The 26,387-nt window shown below is 36.7% G+C and overlaps 1 protein-coding gene across 2 annotated transcripts in view; it reads left to right on the forward strand.

Moving 5' to 3' along the window:
* The window catches only part of NSF (N-ethylmaleimide sensitive factor, vesicle fusing ATPase), a 114,012-nt gene that overhangs the window by 42,825 nt on the left and 44,800 nt on the right, over positions 1 to 26,387 (forward strand). For both annotated transcript variants that reach the window (XM_006092209.3, XM_014458721.2), the window contains exons 9-13: positions 3,495 to 3,694; positions 15,077 to 15,242; positions 16,102 to 16,176; positions 16,377 to 16,564; positions 24,387 to 24,482. In XM_006092209.3, the coding sequence (XP_006092271.1) occupies positions 3,495 to 3,694; positions 15,077 to 15,242; positions 16,102 to 16,176; positions 16,377 to 16,564; positions 24,387 to 24,482 (725 nt within the window). The remainder of the gene's footprint in view (positions 1 to 3,494; positions 3,695 to 15,076; positions 15,243 to 16,101; positions 16,177 to 16,376; positions 16,565 to 24,386; positions 24,483 to 26,387) is intronic.

Below are 26,387 nucleotides of genomic sequence, written 5' to 3' on the forward strand. Positions count from 1 at the left end.
TGTGTGTCAAAGCCCCAAGGTGTCTCAGCTACTGCCTACCCAGTACCCAGACTATTAAATATGGCTTAAGAAAAACACAAAACCGCCAGAACCGGTTTGGCTCAGTGGATAGAGCGTCGGTCTGCGGACTCAAGGGTCCCGGGTTCGATTCCGGTCAAGGGCATGTACCTTGGTTGCAGGCACATCCCCAGTGGGGAGTGTGCAGGAGGCAGCTGATCAATGTTTCTCTCTCGTTGATGTTTCTGGCTCTCTATCCCTCTCCCTTCCTCTCTGTAAAAAATCAATAAAATATATATTTTAAAAAAAAAAAAAAAACACAAAACCATGGTGTCTGATCTCATTTTAAATTTAGGAACCAAATCTCAGGTGGGCCGTTAGTATGTCTTGGAAGCAGTAGTTTCTGGTATTTCTTCTGTATTTCTCTAGTCTAGTCAGTTTAATCTCCTACTCTTTGAGATATCTAGTTTCTCTCCTTCTCCTCAAACTTTTGACACTACCTCTTCCCTTCTTCCATCTTCACCAGCATCCAGTCACTTGGAATCGTTATTTCACTGAGAAAATAGAAGCAATCATCTTCCCACCACCAAATGTAGCATTTGTTGGGTGAATGAAATAATATGATATTCCAGGATTTCATTTATTCCTATATTCAAATGTAATTAGCAACTTAAATTCCAAAACTTAAATCTATTTTTGACCATTTTGGATAATGCTTTTCACTACCACCTTCCTTTATGTTGTTATAACCAAGAATTGTTAATATGTTTGTGCCTCATTCAAGTAAAATTAGTTATTATTTTTAAGAAGATGATTAACAGGAGTAGTTAGTAAAACAAGCAGTTAAGTAATTGAACACAGGCAATTAAAGAAGTAACACATTGTAACTATATTTGATTATACTATTAGCCCACAATGGTTCTTACTTATGTAAGCTGTTGTGGAAGAAGAAAAGATGGAAATGACTTAGAAATGAAAGTGAAAGCCCCAAACTTTGTGGAAAATGGAGGAAAAATGTTGCTTACAAATCATGTGATAGTTTTGACCTCACACTTTGAATGAGATAATTAGATAACAGAATTGAGCTATAAATATGTTGATTTCAAATTAAATTAACTGAATATTGTTATTTATCTCATGTTACTAAACTTTAAGATTCCATTTTGAAAAAAGGAAATAAGCAGTCAATCAATTATTCTCTCTCATCATGATGTTTCTATCTCTCTCTCTCCCTTCTTCTCTGAAATCAATAGAAGTATTTATGCCCTGGCTGGTTTGGCTCAGTGAATAAAGCGCCTGCCTGGGGACTGAAGGGTCCCAGGTTCAATTCCAGTCAAGGGCACATGCCCAGATTTCGGGCTTGATCCCCAGTAGGGGGTGTGCGGGAAGCAGCGATCCATGATTCTCTCTCATCACTGATGTTTCTATCTCTCTCTCTCACTTCCTCTCTGAAATCAATAAAAATATATTTAAAAAAGAAAAAAGGTAATGCGATGGTTAAAACAAAAAGGTCGAGATTCTTATACCAGCTTTGATGACATATTTGTAGAGTTGAATAAGAATCTATACCTTACCTAAAAGTGTGAGTTGCTTATATACTAGTAATTACAGTAAAGAGGAGAATCCCTCAGTGACCTGAATTTCATATGCTGAATTCACTTGCCTAATGGCATCTGTCTGCTCAAGCACATTTCCCTACACATCTTCCCAATTCCCCAATTCTTTCCAAACCTTTACCATTGTTTCCCAATATCATCTTCTCATCCCTCATTTTGCAGATGATCTAAGCCCCTACTTCACATAGTAAACAGAACCGCACAGGCATACCTCAGCTTATTTACTTCTTTCTTCTCCAGTTTACTTAACTTGTCCCAGAAGAGGAGGTTCCCTTGCACTCTGTCTCCCTAAATCTGCCCTCTCTTTTGCCGGAGTTCCTGAAAGTGCTGTTTGTTCCTGCTTATGCTTCTCAGCTTCTTTCTCATACCCATCCTAAAATGGTCTGACCCGATCTAAGGCTGTTTGGCCAGATCAGCATGAACTTCCTGATTTTCAAATGCAGTGTTCTTTTCCCAGTCTTCACCCTCTCTATCTGCAGCACATGGCCCTGCTGTCACGTTACTAGCCTACCATTTCTTGTGCCTTTTCACGTGCCCAGAGGAGACATTCAAAAATATTGAACCAGTAGTTCTGCCATATTTTCTGAGTTTTCAGCCTACATTTTTAATGGACAATACTGCCTGCATCTCAAAATGCCTTATAGCCAAAAACAAAGTTACGATTTTCTCTGCCCTCCTCTTGCTATCTTCTTGGTGACCTGAGGTTATCCTCATTTCATACATGTGAAGGTTGCATACCTTAAGGTCACATCCTTGATGCCTCCTCTTTCTCTTATTTTCGTTTGCACCTATGGATGAGAATATTTTACTTTATCCACAAAGTCTGTAATATCCATCTGGATTCTATGGATTGCTCTATACCAGCGGTTCTCAACCTGTGGGTCGCAACCCCTTTGGGGGTCGAATGACCCTTTCCCAGGGGTCGCCTAAGACCATCGGAAAACACATATATAATTACATATTGTTTTTGTGATTAATCACTATGCTTTAATTATGTTCAATTCGTAACAACGAAATTTGGGGTCACCACAACATGAGGAACTGTATTAAAGGGTCGTGGCATTAGGAAGGTTGAGAACCACTGCTCTATACCATCCAACTCTCACATGTTTGCCCTTTCTGCAAATGCTTGTATTGACAGGTAAACCTGTAATTTCTGTGACTAAGACGGAGTTTCCATAGAATACTGTATCATAGAGATTTGTGTTAGGTTAAATTTACCAAACAAAAACAAACAAAAAAAAACACCAAACAGCAACACACCAGATTCCACCCCGCCTCCCCCCCCCCCCCCCCCATCCCGACTTTAAAGTAAAGAATAATGAAAAATAGCCCTAGCCGGTTTGGCTCAATGGATAGAGTGTTGGCTTGTGAACTGAAGGGTCCCGGGTTTGATTCTAGTCAAGGGCACATTCCTGGGTTGCAGGCTCGATCCCCAGCAGGGGGCATACAGGAGGCAGCCGATCATTGATGTTTCTCTCTCTCTCTCCCTCTCCCTTCCTCTCTGAAATCAATAAAAATATTTTTTTAAAAGCATAATGAAAAATAAGTAATAGTTCCTAATTAGGTATTTAGTTTAAAGAGATAGAGTTAAAAGTATTTGTCCTAAATGATAGTTCAAATATACTTTTCCAAAGACCTTTAATTGGCAGCTTCCCCCGCAAATATTGGTACTGGTGTAGGAATTGGTTCTGAATTTGAAAAAAAAAGAGCTTCACTTGTTCATTCTTGTTCTGTTCATGACACCTGGCTATTAATGTATGTTAATGGAATCACTGTACTTTTTATTACGTGCATATGAAGAAGAAAGAAAATTTTCCTTTGGATGTCTTACTTGGATTTTAGTTAGTTGACGTAAGATTGTTTTCTTTTCCTTCTTAGGTTGCAAACATGTTAAAGGCATCCTGTTATATGGGCCCCCAGGTTGTGGTAAGACTCTCTTGGCTCGACAGATTGGCAAGATGTTGAATGCAAGAGAGCCCAAAGTGGTCAATGGACCAGAAATTCTTAACAAATATGTGGGAGAATCAGAAGCTAACATTCGTAAACTCTTTGCTGATGCTGAAGAGGAGCAAAGGAGGGTAATGTTAATATAAGTATATTTCTGTAAAAGTTTATCATTTATAGGATGAATGAAATTCAGCATTATGGTGGAAAACTTGTTAGAACAATCTATATTTTTAAAAACTTGAGGGTAAAATTTATTTAATACCAAGTTATGTCACTCAACCAGGATTATGGGGGATTTGTCATTACCCACATGTTCATAATACAAAGATAGATGATTGTATAAGCCAAAAGTTTTACAAAAACAAATCATGAATATATTTTCAGGTGACACTTTTATTCCACATTACTTCCAGAGACTTGAACTGATCCTTTGGAAAGGGAGGAATTAAATCTATAAAGGGACTTGTAGAATTATGTGTATGTTAGATCCATGTGCAGAAAGCTAGCTTTACTTACCAATGAGTCTACTCAATTGTAGAGTGACAGGTATGAGTTGTTAGGTCCCAAGCTTGATTTGAGTCTTAGAAAAATAATAAAATTAATTAAAAATAAAACCAGAGTCTATGTGGTGGTTAATTTTATGTGTCAATTTGTCTAGGCCTCTGATTGTGGAGACATTTGGTTAAACATTATTCTGAGTGTGTTTGTGGGGATATTTCTGGATGAGATTATCATTTGAATCAGTAGACTGAGTAAAGCAATTGCCCTCTCTAATATGGGTGGGTTCCACCCAATCAGTTGAAGGCCTGAATAGAACAGAAAGATCTTTAGATCTTGGGACTTGTCAGCCACCATAATTGTATTATAATTCCTTATAATTAATCTCTCTATAGCTAGCTAGCTAGCTGGATTGATAAACAGAGATCTAGATCTCTATCTAGATATAGAGATCTACATATATATCTGTATATTTTCAGGTGACTAATAGGGTGGATCTTGGTTCTGTTACACTGGAAAACCCAAACTAATCCACTAATATTATATTTGTTTCATTGACAGAGTGTTTAAAAATAATGCCATGGGATTTTGTTTCTGGCAATATAGTAGACTAGGCAACTTGAAACCTTCCTTCTACAAACACCTTCATATGCGGGGTAAAATATAAAAAATCATTTTAAATGCATAATTGTGCTCTCAGGAAAGAAAATGAAATCTTCAGAAATGTAAAGAAAACTCTGAAAATTTGAATGATAAAGATATGAGCTGAAGGTTTGGTTTTGGTAACGTATGAGTTTAGGTGTTAGCACCCACTGAGGGTAGAAAATGAGTCCTTGAACCCACTTAAGGTATGGACTAGGAACTGGAACCTTCAAAGAGGTTGTGTCCTCAATGAAAAGAATGGACTTAAAGATATCTGTCTACCAGCACAGAGAAATATCCAAAACATTTAACAACCTAGGTTCTGAAGTAGGAGCCAAGGAATCTCTAATGGCCATTCTAAACTGTGGATCCTTGACTCATGCTTAGGATTTAAAAGCAAAACAGCAACAACAACAACAGAAACCATTCCATCTGTGGTCTGGGGTCCCCAAGCTGAGAAAATAATTTTAAAATGAATCCTTGGCTAATGATACCATAGGGTTGTTAGATATGAGCAGACCCCAAGGAATGCTCCAACAGCCCAGGCCACACAAGCTTCTCATAGGGGAAGCTAAAATAGTTTCAATAAATGGAAAATGTTATCATCAAAATTTAAAGCTCAGCAACCAGGTTAAACATAAGCCAGTAGTTTCAGCTGAAAAAGAAGTGACAAACAGGAGAATAGATCCAAAGAAATCATCCAGAATATAGCGCAGAGAGATAAAGGGAAAATATGAAAGAGAAGTTGAGATAACAAAGTTAGAGTGAAAAGTCCAAATGAAGTAGTATAGAAGCATTCAAAGATAGAATCACTGAGAATTTTCTAGATTTGATAAAACACATAAATACTCAGATTTACATAGCACCATGAGCCCAAATAGGATAAATAAAAAATAGGTTATTTTTAGACCCATTGTAGTGAAACTGGAGAATGTCAAAGAAAAAAAGAGAAGCATCTTAATATAAACAAAAAAGAAATGACAGTGACATACAAAGGGAGATCCATTATGTTGACAACAAACTTTTCAATGACAGCAACAGATCAGAAAATAGTGGAACAGTATCTTCACAGAGCTAAGTGAAAATAATTGTCAACTTACAATTTTATATACAGCTTAATTCTCATTCAGGAAAAAAAGGGAAATAAATATATTTTTCAAGCAAAGACTAATAGAATTAACTAATCACAGAAGCTTGCTGGAGGAACATGAAGGATGATGTACTTTAGAATTAAGGAAATTGAATCCAGAAGGAAGCAGTGGATGCAAGAAATAATGATGAGTAATGAAATTGGTGAAAATGTGGATAAAATCTGGCATTTCTACTTCTGGTAGTGACAGATTAGGTAATTTGAATCATGCCTGGCACTGAAGACTATCAGAAAAGCTCAACAAAAGATTTAATTATATTTTGCTTGAAGGCATCAAAGAACAATGGCCCAGATAAAAAGGCCCTGGTTTTTTTTAAAAAAATAATAATAATAAGGCCCTGGTATATGGAGGCTCAGAGGGAAAAGGTCACTTTTTCTAGAGATATTAGTCAGTGCTGGAATTTGCTAGGCTAGTGAGAGTAATGGGCAGAGATTAGCAGCTATGGCCCACAAAGAGGGAACACCTGATGAACATGCCTCATTTTGAGTTGGGACCCTGAAGGGCTATACCATAGAATTAAGGGTTAACTAGAAATAGAAGAACATTCTCAAAGAGGCTGTAGATCAGCTTTTAATCGTGACATTCTCTAAAATTAGACTGAGGGTTCCTAAATCACTAGTGCCCCCAGGTATCTGGCAGAATTGTAGATACTTCCTGGAGGAAGGCCTCAAATTATTTCTGTCATTTACACATGAAATGTATGGTGTATAATCAAAAGGAATCAGACACACAGAGACAACAAAAGATGATAGAAATTGAGCCTCTGGATATTGGAATTCTCAGATACAGACTTTTAAAAACGATTCTTAACACATTCAAAGAGAAACAAAATTGAGAATTTTGGCAGAGCACTGGGAACTAAAAGTCAAATGGGAATGCTGGGAATGAGAAATCAGTAACTGAAAGTAACCCAAGTAGATGGGTTTACATAGATTAGACACGTCTAAAGAGAGAATTAGTGAACTGAAAGATATTAGACAAAAATAACCAGAGACAAAGGATGAAAGAAATGAAGAAAGATAGAAAATAACATAACAATGTCTTTAAAGTTTCAGGAAGGAAAAGACAATGGGGCAAAAGCAATATTTGAAGAGAAAATGGTTTAGAACTTTCTTAAACTAATGAGCGTTCATCCATAGATTCCACAAGTGATATGAACCTCAAGCAAGGGAAATACTAAAGAAGTTGACACCTATAGTTAATCATTATTAAACTTCTTAAAAGAGAGAGAGAGAGAGAAATCTTAAAAGCAGAGAATAAAGAAAGATTACCTTCAAATACCAACAATTACTTGGCAATTACTTCTCAACAAAAATAATGGAAACAAGAAATCAGTTCAATACCGTTTTTAAGAAACAGAGAATAAACTGTCAACTTAGAATTTTTATAGCTAGTAAATGGATAAATTGTCATATATGTATACAATGAAGTACTACATAGTAATAAAAATAGACTGTGGCTATACACAGTTTTGAATTTCACAAGTAAATGTTGAACAAAAGAAACCAGACAAGAAAAAATACTTACTGGATGATTCCATTTATATAAAGCTCAAAGTATAGTATTTAATGGTGCATGCTTAGGTGGTAAAAGTATAAAGGAAACTGAGAAATAATTACCATAAAAATCAGATTGTGTTTGCCTATGCGAGATGGTGGTGGAAGGCTTTTTCTTGTTATGGCTATGTGAAGTTCATTTTGTGACAGTTCATTGAGACATACGTTCACATTTTGTGAACTTTCCCTCTATGCCATACTTCATAATAAAAAAGTTTAAAAGAGGTAAATTTAAGAAGCATTCACTATATAAAACAATAATAATAATGATCAATATGTTTTTTAAGAACTAAAATATGGAATAAAATATATGGGAATTGGAATAAATCATGTAAAATCCTTGTATCATTAGAGAAGAAGATAGTAATGTTAATTAACATAAAACTTTAGTCAAAGTGTATTTGAAAATATATATACATTACTAGTCATAGTAAAATTAGAAGAATATACCAAGTGAGTAATATTTTGCAGGTTAATTTGACAAAATCTTATAAAAATGAAAATGCTGTACATGACCTATGGGTTCTATCTCAAGACAGCTATCCTAGAGAAACATTCTTGAACATGTACACAAAATAACATGTATTAAGATGTTAATTGCGGCACTATTTGTAATGGGAGAAAAAGTAGAAACGTCTTGATTTTTTCCTCAGCAGGAAATGGAATATCGTATAAATATTTAAATGAATAATATACATAGATCAGTATGAATAATCCTCAAAGGCATAATATTGAATTTTTTTAATTCAGTAAACTTTACTAAATCTAACATGCCCTGTTATTTCCTACTTATTCTTGGTTTTGTTGTTGATAAAAATCAGTTTTAAATATTTTCTTTATAACAACCCTTTAATGCTTCAAGTGTCCTTGTTGAGCACTTAATTATTTTTGCTTTACACAGGAGGTTTTCATTAAATTCTTGTTCATGTTCAGATCTCCAGTCATTTCAGCCCCATTGGTTCTAGCAGGCATGGGTCCTGGTGGATGGTGCAAGTTCAGTCACTGATCTCAACTCTTCAGACAGTCCCAGAACAAATTCAGTTTTTAAGTTCATCCCTAGTACTAACAATATTTTCTGCTTCAAATATCTTTTCAACACTCCGTATACCAAGAAAAATTGTCATAACCATTTATTATCTGGTTTGAAATAACTACTTTTTCTAAAAGTTATTTTAAGTTATTTTATAAATAAGTTATTCTAAAAGTTATTTTAAGTTATTTTATAAATAATTCACAAATGTAAAATTAAAGAGAAGGCAAAGACTATTAAAATATTTAATAAGAACATAAATATAACAAACCAAATTTTTATTCCATGTTTTCCTGATTTTGAAGACATATGTATCCAAAATGGGCAGGAGCTTCTGAATATAACTCACTGTCCATCAGTTGTTATACATGAACTTGTGTATACTGCTTATAAATTTCAAATACATCTCTAATAGATTCTGGCTTATATGACTTCTGGTTCTCTTGCACTGGCATCATCAAGACACAATACTTGAAGATTTTTTTATTTTTTTTTACTCTTTGGCTCATAATTTAGTTGAAGAGAGGATGGCCATCTGATGCTCCATACTTGCAAAACATTTTTTTTTTAAGATTGTATATACCTTTTATAATGGTCAATCCAATATCATCTATTTCTTCTGGTCTTCTCTCTATAATGCCTACCTTCAAATTTGTCTACTTAGAAACCATATCAAGGAAATTTTTATGCACAGATGAAATAAAAGGTGGAGGAATACTGTCATGTGTTCTTTTAGAAAAATGAGATGGCCTAGTTTCTTGTCACAAAATACAGCATACTGAAAACTTTTTGTTCAATAAATAACTGGATGAAAATGTCATATTTTCTTTTTGTCCTTACAAATATATTTACTCATTCTTGAGTTTGAGAAAATTTATGTAGAATATCATCATCTGAAAGCACATAGTCTGAGATTTTACTTTAATGATCAATTTCACCATCTTCATTAGAGTCTCAAGTGCTTCTGTCTCTTTGTATTAACTTTCGGATTCATATAATTATGAAATATCTTTCTCTATAAATTTTCTTTTTCTTTTTTGCCATTATGGCCAGAGAATTTTAAAACATCTGCGTTCTCAACTGTGTTCCATTAAAACTAAAATCAGGCAACAAAAATAGTGAATGCTATGTCTAGATTTCTCTTATACTAGCAGTCGTCAACCCGTAGTCCGCAGACCACTTGTGGTCCATGGGTCCAAAAGGTTGGCAATTGCTGCCTTATACCGTCTTGAAAGATGATACAATACTTTGGACAACACTAAGAAACCCGAAGGATGATGTCATAGCGATATTTATTTCACTATTGCATATTTCTAAGCAATTTCATCTTTCTTTCATTTTATTATCTTTTTTTTAAATATATTTTATTGATTTTTTTTACAGAGAGGAAGGGAGAGAGATAGAGAGATAGAAACATCGATCAGCTGCCTCCCGCACATCTCCTACTGGGGATGTGCCCGCAACCCAGGTACATGCCCTTGACCGGAATCGAACCTGGGACCTTTCAGTCCGCAGGCCGACGCTCTATCCACTGAGCCAAACCGGTTTCGGCCATTTTATTATCTTAATCATTTTTTTTAGCATAGCTGGTAATTGATTAGTAATGATGACATGATTTCTAGAATGTTGAAATAGCATAATACAGCTTAGATTTATAAGAAGATCCAGTGGACCCATATGGTAATTGCCAGATAGAATGAGTGTTACTTTATTTTTTAAAATATATTTCCCTTTTTGGTCTGTGGAAGACTTCTAAGAAAAAAAGTCATGAGATATCAATCTTTATAAATAAACTTGCAGACAGTTTAAATATGACACAATCAATGATAAAGCTGAGTTGGCAGACAATTTCTAAGAAGAGAATTTCATAGCCAGCCTTTTCAGTTATAACTTTCTCAAGTCTTACATCCAAAAATGGCTTGGTACACTCAGCTAATGAACCCATGGACGGTATATGTGGGTTACATAATAAAGAAAAGCATCACCTCTGTGATTCTGGCCAGTCCAGGCTGACGGAGATGAGCACTTGCATATAGGTCAAACTAGTTAAATATAGAACTGTGGTTTTCGAAGCTGTTGCCAGGAGCTCAATAGCAGCAGCTCTGTTTCTATGGGGGAATATTTTCAGATGGTAAGAACAGAGCTAAAAGCCAGCAAGTTGAAGAGGATTGCATTGTGGAAATTTAAACTCTTTGGTAAAGGGTTATTGATGATTCAGCTACATTAATCTGTGAACATTGATTTTGACATCTTCCTTACCTGACTCCTAATTTATTGCAATAAGAATTTGGCTTTATTTAAGTAACACACCTGTAAAAATTGATGTTATTATACTGACTAGGTTGGGGGAAGGGACCTGATGACAGGTCACAAGATTAGTAAGGTTCTGAAAAGGTCAGAATTGTACTGAATTATGTTTAGGACAGATTGCTTCTGTGATCATTTAATCAAACACAGTGTTCTTATTGTCTCTGGCTTCCCTTCCACAGATTTGATATTTGAGGTTGGCCTGAGAAGGAAGTCATGATTCCAGTGGCAACATAAGGCACATTGACAGCAAAATTCATACATGATAGCAGCTGTTTGTTTCCTGCTCTATTAGCAGACAACCTTGAATAAAAATGTCTTATAAAAATAATGTAGAATCACAGTTTTTCAGTCATAAACGGGAATGTCCTTGTTTTGTATCAAAGACAGCAAGAATTAATACCCTACTATATAGAAGTGTTTGGCAAAGCTAAGATTGTAGTTCCAATTCCTCCTTCTCAGTCCTATCTACAGATGGAAAGATGAATAGTTTTTGGTGTTTAATTTTTTTAAACAGCAAGCTATCATTTATCATCAGACATCTGTTCAATAAATATGATATTAAGAAATTAATTTTTTCAGATTTGAATTTAGTTTTTAAAACATTTGTGGAAGGAGAACAATTTGTGAGTAATGTGTTTCTATTTATAATTCTGAAGTAGTATCGACTTTCTTCTGGTATACAGTTTTATGAATTTTAGCATATGTATAGTTTTATGTAACCACCACTAAAATCTAGATAACAGAACATTTACATCACCCCAAAATAATTCCCTCAGGTTGTCCCTTCATGGTCACTCTCCCTGTGTTACCAGCTCCTGGTAACTATTGATCTGTTCTCCATCCCTATAGTTTTGTCTTTTCAAGAATGTTATATAAATAGTATCATAGTATGTAACCTTTTGAGACTTGCTTCTTTCACTTGGCATATTTCCTTTGAGACTCATCCAAGTTGTAGCATGAATCAACCATCCCTTTTTATTGTTGAGAAGTATTCCATTGTATGTGGATATACTACAGTTTGTTTATCCATTCACCAACTAAAGGGCATTTAGGTTGTTTCCAGTTTAGGGCACTTATGAGCAGAGCTGCTAGAAGCCAACGGGTGGAATTGCTGGATCAAACAGTGTTTTATTTGGTTTTCATTTCTTAAAACAACTTAGACCCAGTCTAATTTCCTTTATTACATTTGTTCCTCTTTTTTTCCCCCCATAACTCCCCTCCTCCCAGTTCCCGCCCCACCCTCCGCCCTCACTCCCCACCCACTGTCCTCATCCATAGGTGCATGATTTTTGTCCAGTCTCTTCCCGCATCTCCCACTCCCCTTTCCCCCCCAAGAATAGTCAGTCCATTCCCTTTCTATGTCCCTGATTCTATTATAATAACCAGTTCATTCTGTACATCAGATTATTTATTCACTTGATTCTTAGATTCACTTGTTGATAGATGCATGTTTGTTGTTCATAATTTGTATCTTTACCTTTTTCTTCTTCTTCCTCTTCTTAAAGGATACCATTCAGCATTTCGTATAATACTGGTTTAGTGGTGATGAACTCCTTTAGCTTTTCCTTATCTGTGAAGCTCTTTATCTGACCTTCAATTCTGAATGATAGCTTTGCTGGATAAAGTAATCTTGGTTGTAGGTTCTTGGTATTCATCACTTTGAATATTTCTTGCCATTCCCTTCTGGCCTGCAAAGTTTCTGTTGAGAAATCAGCTGACAGTCGTATGGGTATTCCCTTGTAGTAATTGAGTCTCTTTCTCTTGCTGCTTTTAAGATTCTCTCTTTGTCTTTTGCTCTTGGCATTTTAATTATGATGTGTCTTGGTGTGGTCCTCTTTGGATTCCTTTTGTTTGGGGTTCTCTGCACTTCTTGGACCTGTAGGTCCATTTCTTTCACCAGGTGGGGGAAGTTTTCTGCCATTATTTCTTCAAATAGGTTTTCAATATCTTGCTGTCTCTCATCTTCTGGCACCCCTATAATTCTGATGTTGGTACGCTTGAAACTGTCCCAGAGGCTCCTTACACTATCTTCGTATTTTCGGATTCTTTTTTCATTTTGCTTTTCCGGTTGGGTGTTTTTTGCTTCTTCGCATTTCAAATCTTTGACTTGATTCTTGTGCTCCTCTGGTCTGCTGTTGGGTGTCTGTATAATATTCTTTATTTCAGTCAGTGTATGCTTAATTTCTAGTTGGTTCTTTATCACAACATCGAGGGTCTCATTAGATTTCTTGAGGATCTCATCAAGTTTATCGGCAGTTTCTAGAAAATTACTGAAAGACCTTAAAAGTGCGTTTTTTAGCTCTATATTCTCCATTTCTGTCATGTTTCTTTGTCTCTGCATTTTTTATGCTTTCTTGGTGCACCCCCTTGTGGTCTTTGTGCGCAGTCTTGTTGTAGTTAAGCCTTGATTGTTGTCGGCAATACTGGGGGTGAATTGACCTCCAGGCTAACTGGCTATGAGAGTCAGCTGTGTCTGCAGTGGGAGAGCTTCTGTGCTGGATCTCTAGGGCGGTGCTAGTCTAGCGTTTGCCTAAGGCTATCCGGCAAATGCCTCTGTGCAGGGCTTGGGCGGGGCGGGTCCCAGGGGATCTACAGGGCGGGCGGAGCGAGCAGTTATGGCTGCTCTCAGTTCCGTCCCCAGGGGCTCTGCCTCTCAGAGTCCCAGGAGAGAAAGCTGCATTCGAGTTCCGACCAAAGCCAGACAGTCTGCTTCTCCCGTTTGAGTCTGGGTCTCTAGAGACTCGCCCGGATCTGGAGCTCAGAGTCTGAAACTCCCTCCCGATTGAAAACAACAACCGCGCCCTCCGCCGCCGGCCCGCTCCACATGCACTCCGCACCTTAGTATTTCACTTCAGCACTGCGCCTCCTCTGAATCTCGGTATGGATTTCTCTTTCCTTCTAGTTGTAGGATTTCCACTCAGCCAGCCTTCCTGTGGTTCTGGGTGATGTCCGTTCCGTCTTTTAGTTGTATTTTTGAAGTGGTTGTTCGAGGCAGCAAACTCCGGCGTTAACCTATGCCGCCATCTTGGTTTCTCCAAGTCTCAAACAGTGTTTTATTTGGTTTTCATCTTTTAAAACAACTTAGACCCAGTCTAATTTCCTTCAGGTCATTTTTTGCCTGGCTGGTGTGGCTCAGTGGTTGAGCATTCACCCATGAACCAGGAGGTCACTGGTTTGAGTTTCAGTCAAGGCACATGCCCAGGTTGCAGGCTCGATTCCCAGTAGAGAGAATGCAGTTGTCAACCAATCGATGATGTTTCTCTCCCATCAATGTTTCTATCTCTATCCTTCTCTTTCTCTCTCTCTCTCTTTAAAAAAAAATCAATAAAAACATTTTTAAGCTTTAAACCTATTTTTTAAATTATATACTTGCCAGAGTTTTAATGAATATCAACCATATCTAATCCTTAATCTCGTTATGCCCATCTTAATATTATCCATATGTTGTCATATTGAGGTTTTGTTCATTCTCACCTGTTTCATTTTATTAATCCCTAATGTTTTTGTTTTTTAAAAAAGAAAATTTCTAAAGCATACTTCTCCCTTTAGTTACTTAAATATAAATTGTGAGAAGGTCCACTTAACTTAATCTAACCAATTATTAGCATTTATAAGTTTTTGCATCTATTAAAGTTTTAAAATATATAAACTATTTTAACAATGACTATATCCAATAAACTAAAACAGAAATCACTATGCAGAAGAAACAGCATCCCCTTGACTATTCTTTTTATAAATTGTGTCTCTGTTCTCACTTTACTGTTAGGAGAAAATAATCTGTTTTCATGTGGCATGACTGAATGTGAATCATGTTCATTTCCTTCCCTTGTTCCCCCAATTCCCAGTGGACCTCTGGGTAGTTACCACTTAGCAATATAAGGTGACAAGCAAATGAGCATTAAACCTACTGTTTCTGGGACAATTCCTTCACCAAAAGTCAGGGGAAATGGGAGGGAATTGTCATTCACTGACTTAAGAATGCACCTGATAAGTATAAGAATTCATTTAAATAGTGAGATAAGAAATGAGTGTAAGTGAACAGTTATATGATGGACTATTCACTTGCATCAGTATATAATGTGTATGTTTGTTTTATGGCTATTAAATAAGAGGTTCTAGAATATCGTTGCAGTTTGCAGACTTCTGAGAATGTAGTTCTAACACCTTTGTAAGGTTACAACCATGATTAGACTTGCTGTATTTATTAGTCAATATGGAGCGAAGTCCATCTATGGAAAGTTTTGCTTTGCCTTTTGGATTAGTTTGTTTAATATATTCATATTATTTGAATTATTTGTTCTATAATATAATTTCTTATCTTACTAGCTTGGTGCTAACAGTGGTTTGCACATCATCATCTTTGATGAAATTGATGCCATCTGCAAGCAGAGAGGGAGCATGGCTGGTAGCACAGGAGTCCATGACACTGTCGTCAACCAATTGCTGTCCAAAATTGATGGGGTAGAACAGCTGAACAACATCTTAGTCATTGGTATGTTTGCTTAAAAAAAAAGTGCTGTGAAAAAAAAAAAATGCTGTGATTTCAAAAACATTAGACACATGTGTTCGGAATTAAGTTCTGTATAGATTGTAATTATACTACTTTGCCAATGTTTCCAAATTAGAATCAAGTGTTATTGAAGAATTTGACTATTTTAATGTTGAGCCTTAACAGGACAAATGTAAGGTGGGTTTTAGTGACTCATGGTTTAAGCATATAACTCACCCATTTAAAAGGCAGCACAATGTAATGCAGTGGTTTTCAAAGTGGGTCTTGTAGGCCCCCAGGGGTCCTCAGAGGGGCTTCAAGGTCTGTGAGGCCCAGGGAATGAGCTTCAGATCATGCATCTCTATCATAACTTCATGCATCTCTATCAAAACAGTCTTTTAACTGTTTTAGGTACTGAGGTTCTTCTTAAGGTGACTTTTGGGGGGGGGGGGAGAAGTCTGTTGTTTATGAAGGTTGAAAACCATTGGCCTACAAAAAGGGAAGGGACTTTGGGTCAAACATGTTCGTATGGCCCTTCTCTCACTTTGACAGGTTACTTGCCCTTTTTGAATCTTAATTTTTCCTTTTTAAATATTTGAAGTTTTTATTGTATTTATATTCCATTGGCTTGTACAGTAGTGAAATAACTAAATTTATAACGAAAGCAAAGTCTCCAGGTATTTTCATTAGAACATGTCAAGAACAAGTGATATTTTTATTTGAGAATAATTTGGTTTTCTGTTTGACTTATAAAATGTCCTCTTAGCTTCTGAGGTAAATTACAAATCTTACATATACTAAAGGGACATTTTATCTTACTTTTGAACTGTGATAATTTGTATGTTTTAACATCTATGTTCAGGAATGACCAACAGACCAGATCTGATAGATGAAGCTCTCCTTCGACCTGGAAGACTGGAAGTTAAAATGGAAATAGGTAAGTAGACCTGTCACTGATGGCATGGGAGCGGGAAAATATATTTAGAGTTCATTAGCAGGAGCAAAGTCATGTAACTCAATGGTTTAATGTTTGTTAGAGAAGCTGTATATCATGAGAAGCAGATGTTTTCATGCTTGAGTACCTATAAGAAAGCATTAGGAATAAAATAATATCTGCCTTATTTTTAATTTTATCAGGTTTACCAGATGAAAAAGGTCGACTACAAATCCTTCACATCCACACAGCAAGGATGAGAGGGCATCAGTTACTCTCTGCAGACGTAGATATTAAAGAACTGGCCACAGAGACCAAGAATTTCAGCGGTGCTGAATTGGAGGGTCTGGTGCGAGCGGCACAATCCACTGCTATGAACAGACACATAAAGGTCAGTCAACTAATAGATTAGGAGTCTGCAGCCCTGTAAATACCGTGCCAGGGTTCTTTCTCTTTCCTTTCAAGCATACCAAGGGCTAGGGGTGATGCTGACTTTTGGTAGAGAAAATTCATGATAAAAGGAATAGTAATTAACTGTCCACTGCTAAATCTTCAGAGTAGCTGGAAAAATAATGGTAGTATCTGCCCCATATTAACCACTGACTCATCTCCCTTCGGTTGTCTCCATCTGATACATGTGCAGATGAAGATTTTGAACAATATTTTTAATCTTTGTGCTGTGTTGATTTGTATCATGTCATATGAAGTTAGATTTTCTACATTTTAGAATTATGAGGGCTGCTTCTTTCAGCAAATATACTGCATAATTGCTATTTTTGAGGTATTAAACTGGAGACATGAAGATAATAAAGCATGGCCTCTCTCCTCAAGGAATTCAAAGTCAGGGGAATGGACATGTTTGCAAATTAGTACAAAAAGGTATTGTACTCTGGTAGAAATATATACAAGGATACTTTTATTTTGATAAAGTTATCACCTGTAGATAAGTGACTCCCAGGTTTATGTCTTATCTCTTGAAAGTATATCTCCCACTTTCAATTTATAATTAAATAATTCTACCTGGATGTTTTGTTTATTTTAAATATACTTTTATTGATTTCAGAGAGGAAGGGAGAGGGAGAGAGAGAAACATCAATGATGAGAGAGAATCATTGATCTGCCACTGTCTTTTTTTTTATTTTATTGCTTTCCTTTTTGCTCCTATTTTGCTGATAACTCAATTTCTCAGGCTTGAAACTTCACAGTTATCTTTGATTCCTGTCACTCTACTGTATCCCACATTAACTCATTTGCCAAATTTTGTCAGTTCTACCTTGGCAGTATCTTTCAGTTCTCATTGTCACTGTCCACCTTCTATTTGATTAATCTTCCTACTTCATATCATTCTACCCTTCAGAAACTATCAGTGAGGCACCTTTGTCTACAGAACAAAGTACAGACTTCTTAGCCTTGTCTTTAAGGTCCTCTAGACCTTCTTCTAGGCTAGCCTTTCCGGATGTGTTCCCAGTTATTCTCTGCACACTTTAGTCAAATTGAAATGCTCACTGATCATCAGACATTAATTTATTTTTCCACTTCTCTGCTTTTTTTTTTTCTTCACTGAGAGTCTTTACCATCTCTTTTTATTTATCTTTTCAATACCTGGTTCATATGCCACAATTTTCTTCAAATCTTTTCTGATTCTTTCTTTCAAGAATGATGTGTTATTGTCCTTCCTGAAATAAGTGTATCATTTATGGTACCTTTGGTTTACTTTGGTTCAAAACAGATTTATTCAGCACCTATTGTATGCCAGACACTGTGCTAGGAGTTAATACTACAACTGCAAAGAAGTAAATCATCTACCTTTGAGCAGCTTACAGTCTGTCCTCCACATAGAAAGTACATGGAAGGTGAGGAAGAGAAAGGAGTCAGATGTGGTCAGTTCATGGGGTGAGAACTTTCACAGAGAAACTTCTGTGTCTATTAGTGGGGTAGGTCATTTAGGTAGAAGGAACAACATACGCAAAGTAACAGAGACACAGAATAGCATGATATGCTAGGGTAATTCAGTATTACTTCAGCATGAAAAGCAGGGAAAGGGTGGTAGTGAGAGATATTGTGAGGAGACTAAAGCAGGGGATGGAGCACAAAGAGCCTTTTATACTGTGCTAAGAAGTATGCACTTTTTTCCTGTGAGTAGTGCTAAGCCATTGAAGAGTTTAAAGAATAGCAGTGACATAGTGTTAAAACATAAGATCACTCTGGCAGCTGTATCGAGTGGAGTATTTAGGGGAGTATTTAGGGAGCTGGCAACACAGACGAGAGAGGGGAACTTTTATAACAGTTCTTGCAAGAAATAATAAAAGCCTGAACAGCTAGGTTGAGTATGTTCTAGTTATTTGGGAAAATTCTAGCAATGGTTCTAAACCAAGGGTCAACAAACTATGGCCCATGGGCCATATCTAACCAGTCACCAGTTTTTATAAGTAAAGTTTTTTTAGAACACAACTACACCCATTCATTTATGTATTGTCTGCAGCTGCTTCCATTCTACCATGGCAGGGTTGAGTATTTGCAACGGAGACTGCATGGCCCACACAGCTTAAAATATTGACTACCTGGCTCTTTACAGAAAAAGTTTGTCAACCCCTGTTCTAGACTTTAAGTCCGTATCTTATTCATCTCTGAATCTCCCACAATATTTCAAATAGGTCTAAATACTGAGAACATAGTAGGTATTTAGTAAATATTTTTTAAGTTAGTAAACATGTATGTATTCTGAATCAAACTATAAGTCATAATTTCCTACATAATAGAAATGACTGTTCTAGATCAAGAATGCCATACTGGAGAAAGACACTTTATTTATTTTTTAAAAATATATTTTTATTGATTTCATAGAGGAAGTAAGAGGGAGAGAGATATAGAAACATCAATGATGAGAGGGAATCATTGATCAGCTGCCTCCTGCACGCCCCTTACTAGGGATGGAGCCCGCAACCCAGGCATGTGCCCTTGACTGGAATCGAACCCGGGACCCTTCAGTCCACAGGCCGATGCTCTACCCACTGAGCCAAACCAGCTAGGGCGAGAAAGACACTTTAGACAGATAAGAAAAACCTCTTTAAAATACTGGAGACAGCGGGAGGAAGGTACTAGTATCATTGCATTTTTAAATGCCAATGATCTAGACAATGTGGGAATGTAATATTGGGTCCTTTATAAAGTGGATTTTTCCTTTTTCTTTTTCTTTCTCTCCTTGCCATAAGAAATGTCTTGATAAGAAGTGATAGTAACTTCAAGAAACATTGAGTAAATGATGTAAAAGTTGTTTCCCACCTTACTGATCCTTCACCTCAGACCACATTAGTGTTTCTTGATATAATCCACAATAACTAGTTTATTAGTTATCAGATTTTTCATATGCATTAGCCACCGGATTTTTCTCTTACTTAGTTATTTGCCATTTTTACCACAATAATCTTATCCCAAAATGTTTCTAAGCCATCATCTCATTAAGAAACATATTTCCTTTAAGCTACATTAGTTTTATACATGAAGCAATAAGATACGGTGGGAAGAATATATATTTTATAGTCCTTACATTACACTTCTTTCACTTTTTTATTTTTGCTCTGTCAAAGGGCAACAACTACATATTTCATCTGGATTTTTGTGAAAATGAAATCAAATACTATATTTGGAAGTGCCTTATAAACTACATATCAATGTTAGTTCTTTACAGTTTTGTTATTATTGGCTGATTTGAGAGGATACCATATACATCCTTTTCAATATCTGAGTTTCTGGGTTTTATTGACTATTTGCAGTTATCATTTTTCTAATTGTAAAGTTAATATGTTAGTTAAGACTATATAGAATATATTATCCTTCAGATTTACAACTAAGAAGTAGTGCAAATAGTGGACATTATTTCCCTCGCTTTTTCCATGTGGTTGAATTATCTTTAAACTTCAGGTGATGCATATTGACTTGTGATCAACACCTTTGATACCAAAGAGCTTTTAATTTTTTACAGTATCTATGGAATATTTACTACAAGGGACCTGTAGGCACTTCAAGGAAAGAGGGAAGGATATGTAAGACACTAACCACACCCCCCAAAATAAATAGTACCATTTCCTTTTCTGCATTTAAAAAAATCTATATTGCCAAAAGTTCTTTCAATACTGTTTTCCTAACAAGACTCCTCCTCGGCTGAACAAAAGGCATACAGTTTTAGTATTCCCATTGCTGTAAATGTTCATAGCTTTACTAGTAATGATTGATGAATAACTAATTTGAAACTTATGATTTAAAGTTGGTATAAAATTTAGATACAACATTCAACTGTTTGTTATGATGTTCTTCCTGTGTATTATAAAAAGCCATTATTAGTGGGGTTTTTGCTTTCTTTGCAAAAGATTTGGGTTTAAACAAAATCTGGTGGACTAAACTAAACAGGTCTTCCCTGTTAAATTGTTCTTTCAGGTTTTCTGAAACAAGTAGAAAATCCCATTATAAACACCTCGATGTTCATGTCATTTGTAGTTGAAACCATGTTTGTGGTCAACTAAAATTCATGTGACATTAGGTTGTTTTTATCTTGAAAGGAATTTCTGCTTCAGGTAGAGAAGATTCATAACCCAAATTTCTTCTGCTCTGATCTGCTGTAAGGAAGTAAATTGAGGACACACACACACACACACACACACACACACACACTTTACAACTGAATCGAAGCTCTGATTTATGTTTGCAGAACTTCAATAAAATTCTTATTTTCTGTAGAATTTTGATTGATTAAGGTCATTCTACCCTTAATTTAACAGGAATGATAAGAACTTTGAAAGGTCAGATTTAAAAGGTTATGAAATTTAAGGGTGACCACTTGATATTTGCTAGTGTTGAAATACAAGTTTATTAGTTTCAGCAGGTAAAAGCTGAAAGACGTTGCTTCTTCTATATTGATTAGCTGTTATAAATAAAATGCAGGAGAAAATCACACTAATTAAGACAAATGAGAAAAGGTTTTCTGAATGAGTAAAAATTCAGAATTGTAGCATTTTAAAAATAAGGTTTTACTAATTTGATAAAATAGTAAAAAATTAGCTAAGAGAATGCTTTAGAAAAATTATTTTAATGAATAGTCAGGAATAATTCACAATTGTATTATTATTGGTTATTTATAACTAGTTAACTTTTGAAGTTCAAGGAGTATCTAAAAACAACTTGTCCTAAAATAACTTTCCTCCACCCATCTGAATTGACTTTTAACTCATTGAGTGAGTCCTTTCTTAGTAGTAAAAAGACAAGTTGCACACCAGCTTCAGTACTGAAATCTATCATATTTTTTGGCAAATGTTGAAAGATAGACAAGATTTTTCCTTCATATTGCTATATGTTTCTGTCTTTCTGGTTTCACTATAAGAGGAAATCAAAATACAAAACATTTTAGTAAAAACTTAGGGCTGTATAGGGAGAGGATATTTAAAATTAGTCTGGTAGCTTCATTGGGATTTTAATGTGATTCTGTCAGAACTGGTTTCTTCACTTTCACTTTAAAGTTTACAGTTTGTAGAATTCTTTTAGATGTGTCAAAAAGACTTAGAGTCTGAAACCTTTATAGAAGGTTACCTTTACCCTCAATTTAAGAAACCTTTCAAGCTTATATAAGGACAACATGAGATGAAATGAGATAATGTATATGAATATACTTAATAAACTATAAAGCTAAAAGAGATTTATATATTATAAACATAATTCTTTCAGGAAAATAAACTTAGAGATGTCAGAAAATGTGATCAATATTTATTGAATATCTAATATGTGTCAATGAAAACCCTATTAATACTTTAAATGCTAATTATTCTCTTTATTTAAGTAGAATATTTGTGCATCTACTTAAATGTTGCTTGTTACCTGCTCTCTTTTTTAAAATATAGAAGTCATATATGAATATATTCTCTTTGTAGAAGACTCAAGGATGCCAAAGTATAGGGGAAAAGTCAGACAGGCCATCTCTAACACCCAGAGGTAGTCAGCATTTGGGCTATGCCTTTGTAGTCCATTTTCTTTATATTTGCACTCATATACATATGCACTTTAAAAAAAAACAAATGGAATTGTACTGCAGTTCATATTTTTTACTTGACAATATGTCTCGGCTAGCTTTCCATGTCAGTATATGTAAGTCATTATTTTGGACAAATGCTCAATATTCTAGGCTATTACAACACAATTTAAAATATAAGATCCACAAGGGCAGGAACTTGTGGCCTTACTGCTATTCTGTAGAGCAGCAATTTTCAACCAGTGTGCCGCAAGAATTTTTAAAACATGCAATACCTGACTAGTCAGGGGCACTGACCTCTTTTCCTTTAAGATTGTCAAATAAATAAAACGACAACACAACAATAGCTATCTGGTGTGAATGAATCAAACTTATACTTTTTTGGTGTGTCAGATCGGCAAAAATATATTTTTTGGTGTGCCGCAGGATTTTAGTAATTCGTTTGTGTACCATCAGATGAAAAATTGAGAATCACTGCTCTAGTGCCTAGAACAGTGCATAATACTGTTATGAAAATTCTTGCCTGTGTCTCCCTGTGTACATGTGGAAATCATTTTTTAGGGGAAATAGCCAGATTTATTTTTTAAATGTGATTGATTATATTGTCTTCTAGTTTCTACTGTTGCGAGATTCCATTGCAGGTAACCTGTTTTTGTCTCTCATAAAGGTTCTAGGACTTTCTCTTCACCTTTAGTGCTCTCAAACTACACAACACTGTCTAGACAGATGTAGGTTTGTTTTCATTTATCCTGATCAGCACTCACTGAACCCTTTAAACTGCAAAAACAGAGCTCTCTTCAGCTGTGGAAATTTTTTTCTTCTATCTTTTTTTTCTCTTTTCTCCTTCTCAGACTCCTCTGGCTCAGTGTTAAAAATTCTGTATATACCATGCTTTTTAACCTTTCTCTCTTAACTTTCTGGCATTTCATGAGTTTGGGCCAGGAAGGTAGATAAGTAAATGTGTTCTGTTTGCCATCTTGATCCAGTTTCCTGACATAGTTCTTGTTATCCCATAAAGCTTACTTTTTTTAAAAAAATGTCTGTCACCCTAGTTGGGTAATTCAGTTGGTTGGAGTGTCATCCCAGTACGCCAAGGTTGTGGGATCAATCCCCGGTGGGGGCACATGCAGGAATCAACCAATGGCTGCATAGATGGATGGAACAGATCGATGTTCTCTCTCTCTCTCTCTCTCTCTCTCTCTCTCTCTCTCTCTCATTCATTCATTCTCGCCCTTCCTTTCTCTCTCTAAAATAAATAAGTGAACAAATGTCTGTCATTTTATTTGTCTCAGCAGTCTATTCCTAAAGGAACATGACTCATATTTTATAATAATGAATGGAAGGTTGATATTGTTTAACAAACTTTTGTTTTATAATCAGATTTTTTGAAGATAACTTTTTAAAAATCATAGTACCATTTTAAATATTAGACTCACTTGCCTGCTGCTATTGGGAGTGAGCCCAGTCACATTAAAAATTGTGTTGGTATCTCAATCACTCATCAGGTCCAGGCAGCTCCAAGTGCTGATAAAGGCCTTGATGCCTCTCCAGATGTCTGTGCTAAGTGTCAGCTCCAGGTGCAGGGAGCAGAATACTTGGAGCTGGCACATAGATTCTCAAGCACAAAGTATGAGTACAAATCCAAGTTGTAGGTCCTTGGTCTCCTAGAAAAATGGTTTACAAACCTGTGGAACTTTATAAAAATTAAATGCCTGGACCCTCTTAAATAAAATCCTGAAGGGGCTGGGGCTGAGTATCTGTGTATCTGTAAAGGCTTTAGAGGTTATTCTAAGAATGATAGCTAGAGTTCTTAGAGACCCTCCGTATATATTTTCTCCTCCTTATGCCTCATTTATAAAGAATTGGCTATCCAGTGTTCTTTGGTACAGATGTGTCATAATTTACTTAACTGGTACCTGCTTGGTGGACATTTAATTTGCTTCTAGTCTTCTGCTATTATAAGTCACTGGAGTAGATGTCCTTGTAATATAACATTGCACACATCTGTGAATATACCTATGGGATAAATTTCTACACGTGGAATTGTTCAGGCAAAGGTATATATATTTGTGAATTTGAGAGAGATGCTATTTGCCTGTGAAAGTATGCTTTTCAAAGTCTTTAGGTGTTACATTCTTAGGCTGAAAATATTCTTAAATCTTAGAAGTCCTTACATTGTGTTTTCATTTCTAACTAGGCCACTACTAAAGTTGAAGTGGACATGGAAAAAGCAGAGAGCCTGCAGGTGACAAGGGGAGATTTCCTTGCTTCTTTGGAGAATGATATCAAACCAGTGAGTATGAATATTGAGTGATGTATAAGCCCAAAAATAATAATAATTCAGGAGAAAAATAACGCTATTTTACCAGTATTGTGGGACGTTATATCATATGAAGTTTTTAAAAATCTTATTAGAAGTGTTCAATATAAGAAACATTCAAACAATAAGTCTGATAGCTGGGTAATTAGCCAGTACTTACTGAAATATTTCTCATGATAGGGAGCTCACCATCTGTTAGACCAACCATCCCATTTTGAGGCTTTCTAATTATTAATTCTTTTTTTTTTTTTAATATATTTTATTGATTTTTTACAGAGAAGAAGGGAGAGGGACAGACAGTTAGAAACATCGATGAGAGACATCGATCAGCTGCCTCCTGCACGCCCCCCACTGGGGATGTGCCCGCAACCAGGGTACATGCCCTTGACCGGAATCGAACCTGGGACCCCCAAGTCCGCAGGCCGACGCTCTATCCACTGAGCCAATCCGGTTCGGCTAATTATTAATTCTTTATATTGAACTATAAATAGTTTTCTCATTGGTTCTTATACAATCTGAAGCTACTGAAACCAAAATTCATCTTAATTCATCCATCCTCCATATGTTAGTTACATTTAAAATTAGCTCTCATATTCTCCTCTCTCTACCTTTCTCTAACCTCCTCCAAGGCATTCCTTTTTCTTACTCATTACCTTTTGGTCCTTAACTGCTACAGTTTCTAAAGACTCTTAACCATTCTAAGTGCCCTTTAAAAAAAAGGTGTCAGGTTTTTTTTTAATGCACTCACTAGTCACAGTTGGAGCTTTAGAATCCTATCTAATAAAAGAGAAACATGGTAATTAGCCGTACGGCCGCTACCCTTCCCATTGGCTAATCAGGGCGATATGCAAATTAACTGCCAGCCAAGATGGCGGCTGGCAGCCATGCACTGAAGAGAACAGGGAGGTTCGCTTGCTCCAGTGACGGCAGACTCCAATGTTCCCCGCCTGACTTGCCGGCCTCTCAGCTGCAACTCTAAGCAACTATGTTGCAAATATAGAAGCTAAACAAAACCCCAGAAACCTGCTTTAGTCAGCCGGGCTTCAGCCAGCCAGACCGCAGCATTGTATCAAATACAGAAGGAAAAACAAAGGCCAGAAACCTGCTTTCAGCAGCCGAGGCCTCAGAGCTAAAGCTGGCCCAGAATAAAAAAAAAAAGAAAAAAAGGAGCGGTTGGGAGATTCAGTCACCCACCAGCCTGAAAACGGCCCTCAGCCCCTCAGCCAGACTGGCCAGGCACCCCAGTGGGGACCCCCACCCTGATCCAGGACACCCTTCAGGGCAAACCAGCCAACCCCCTGATCAGCCCTGCTCTGTGCGTGACAGGGGGTGACGCCGCAACTTCCCTATCGACCCTGCCTTGAGTGTGACAGGGGGCGGTGCCCCAACCCCCCAATCGGCTGTAGCCTGAGTGTGACTAGGGGTGGCATCGCAACCTCCCGATCCGCCCTGCTCTGTGCATGACAGGGGGCAGCACCCCAACTCCCCAATCGGCCCTGCTCTGAGCCCGACCAGGGGCTACACCTAGGGATTGGGCCTGCCCTCTGCCACCCGGGAGCAGGCCTAAGCCAGCAGGTCATTATCTCCTGAGGGGTCCCAGACTGCAAGAGGGCACAGGACGGGCTGAGGGACCCCACTCCCCCGAGTGCACAAATTTTTGTGCACCGGGCCTCTAGTACAGTATAAGATCATTAACCCATCCTATCCTCCTATATAATAAAAGCCTAATATGCTAAGTGTCTGGTCGTCCATTCAACCAATCAAAGCATAATATGCAAATGATATGCTAAGTCGACTCAACCGCTCACTATGATGTGCACTGACCACCAGGGGGCAGACGCTCCAACTGGTGGGTTAGCTTGCTGCTGGGGTCCAGCC

This window comes from Myotis lucifugus, unplaced genomic scaffold (genome assembly GCF_000147115.1).
Source record: "Myotis lucifugus unplaced genomic scaffold, Myoluc2.0 scaffold_99, whole genome shotgun sequence".
NCBI lineage: Eukaryota > Metazoa > Chordata > Mammalia > Chiroptera > Vespertilionidae > Myotis > Myotis lucifugus.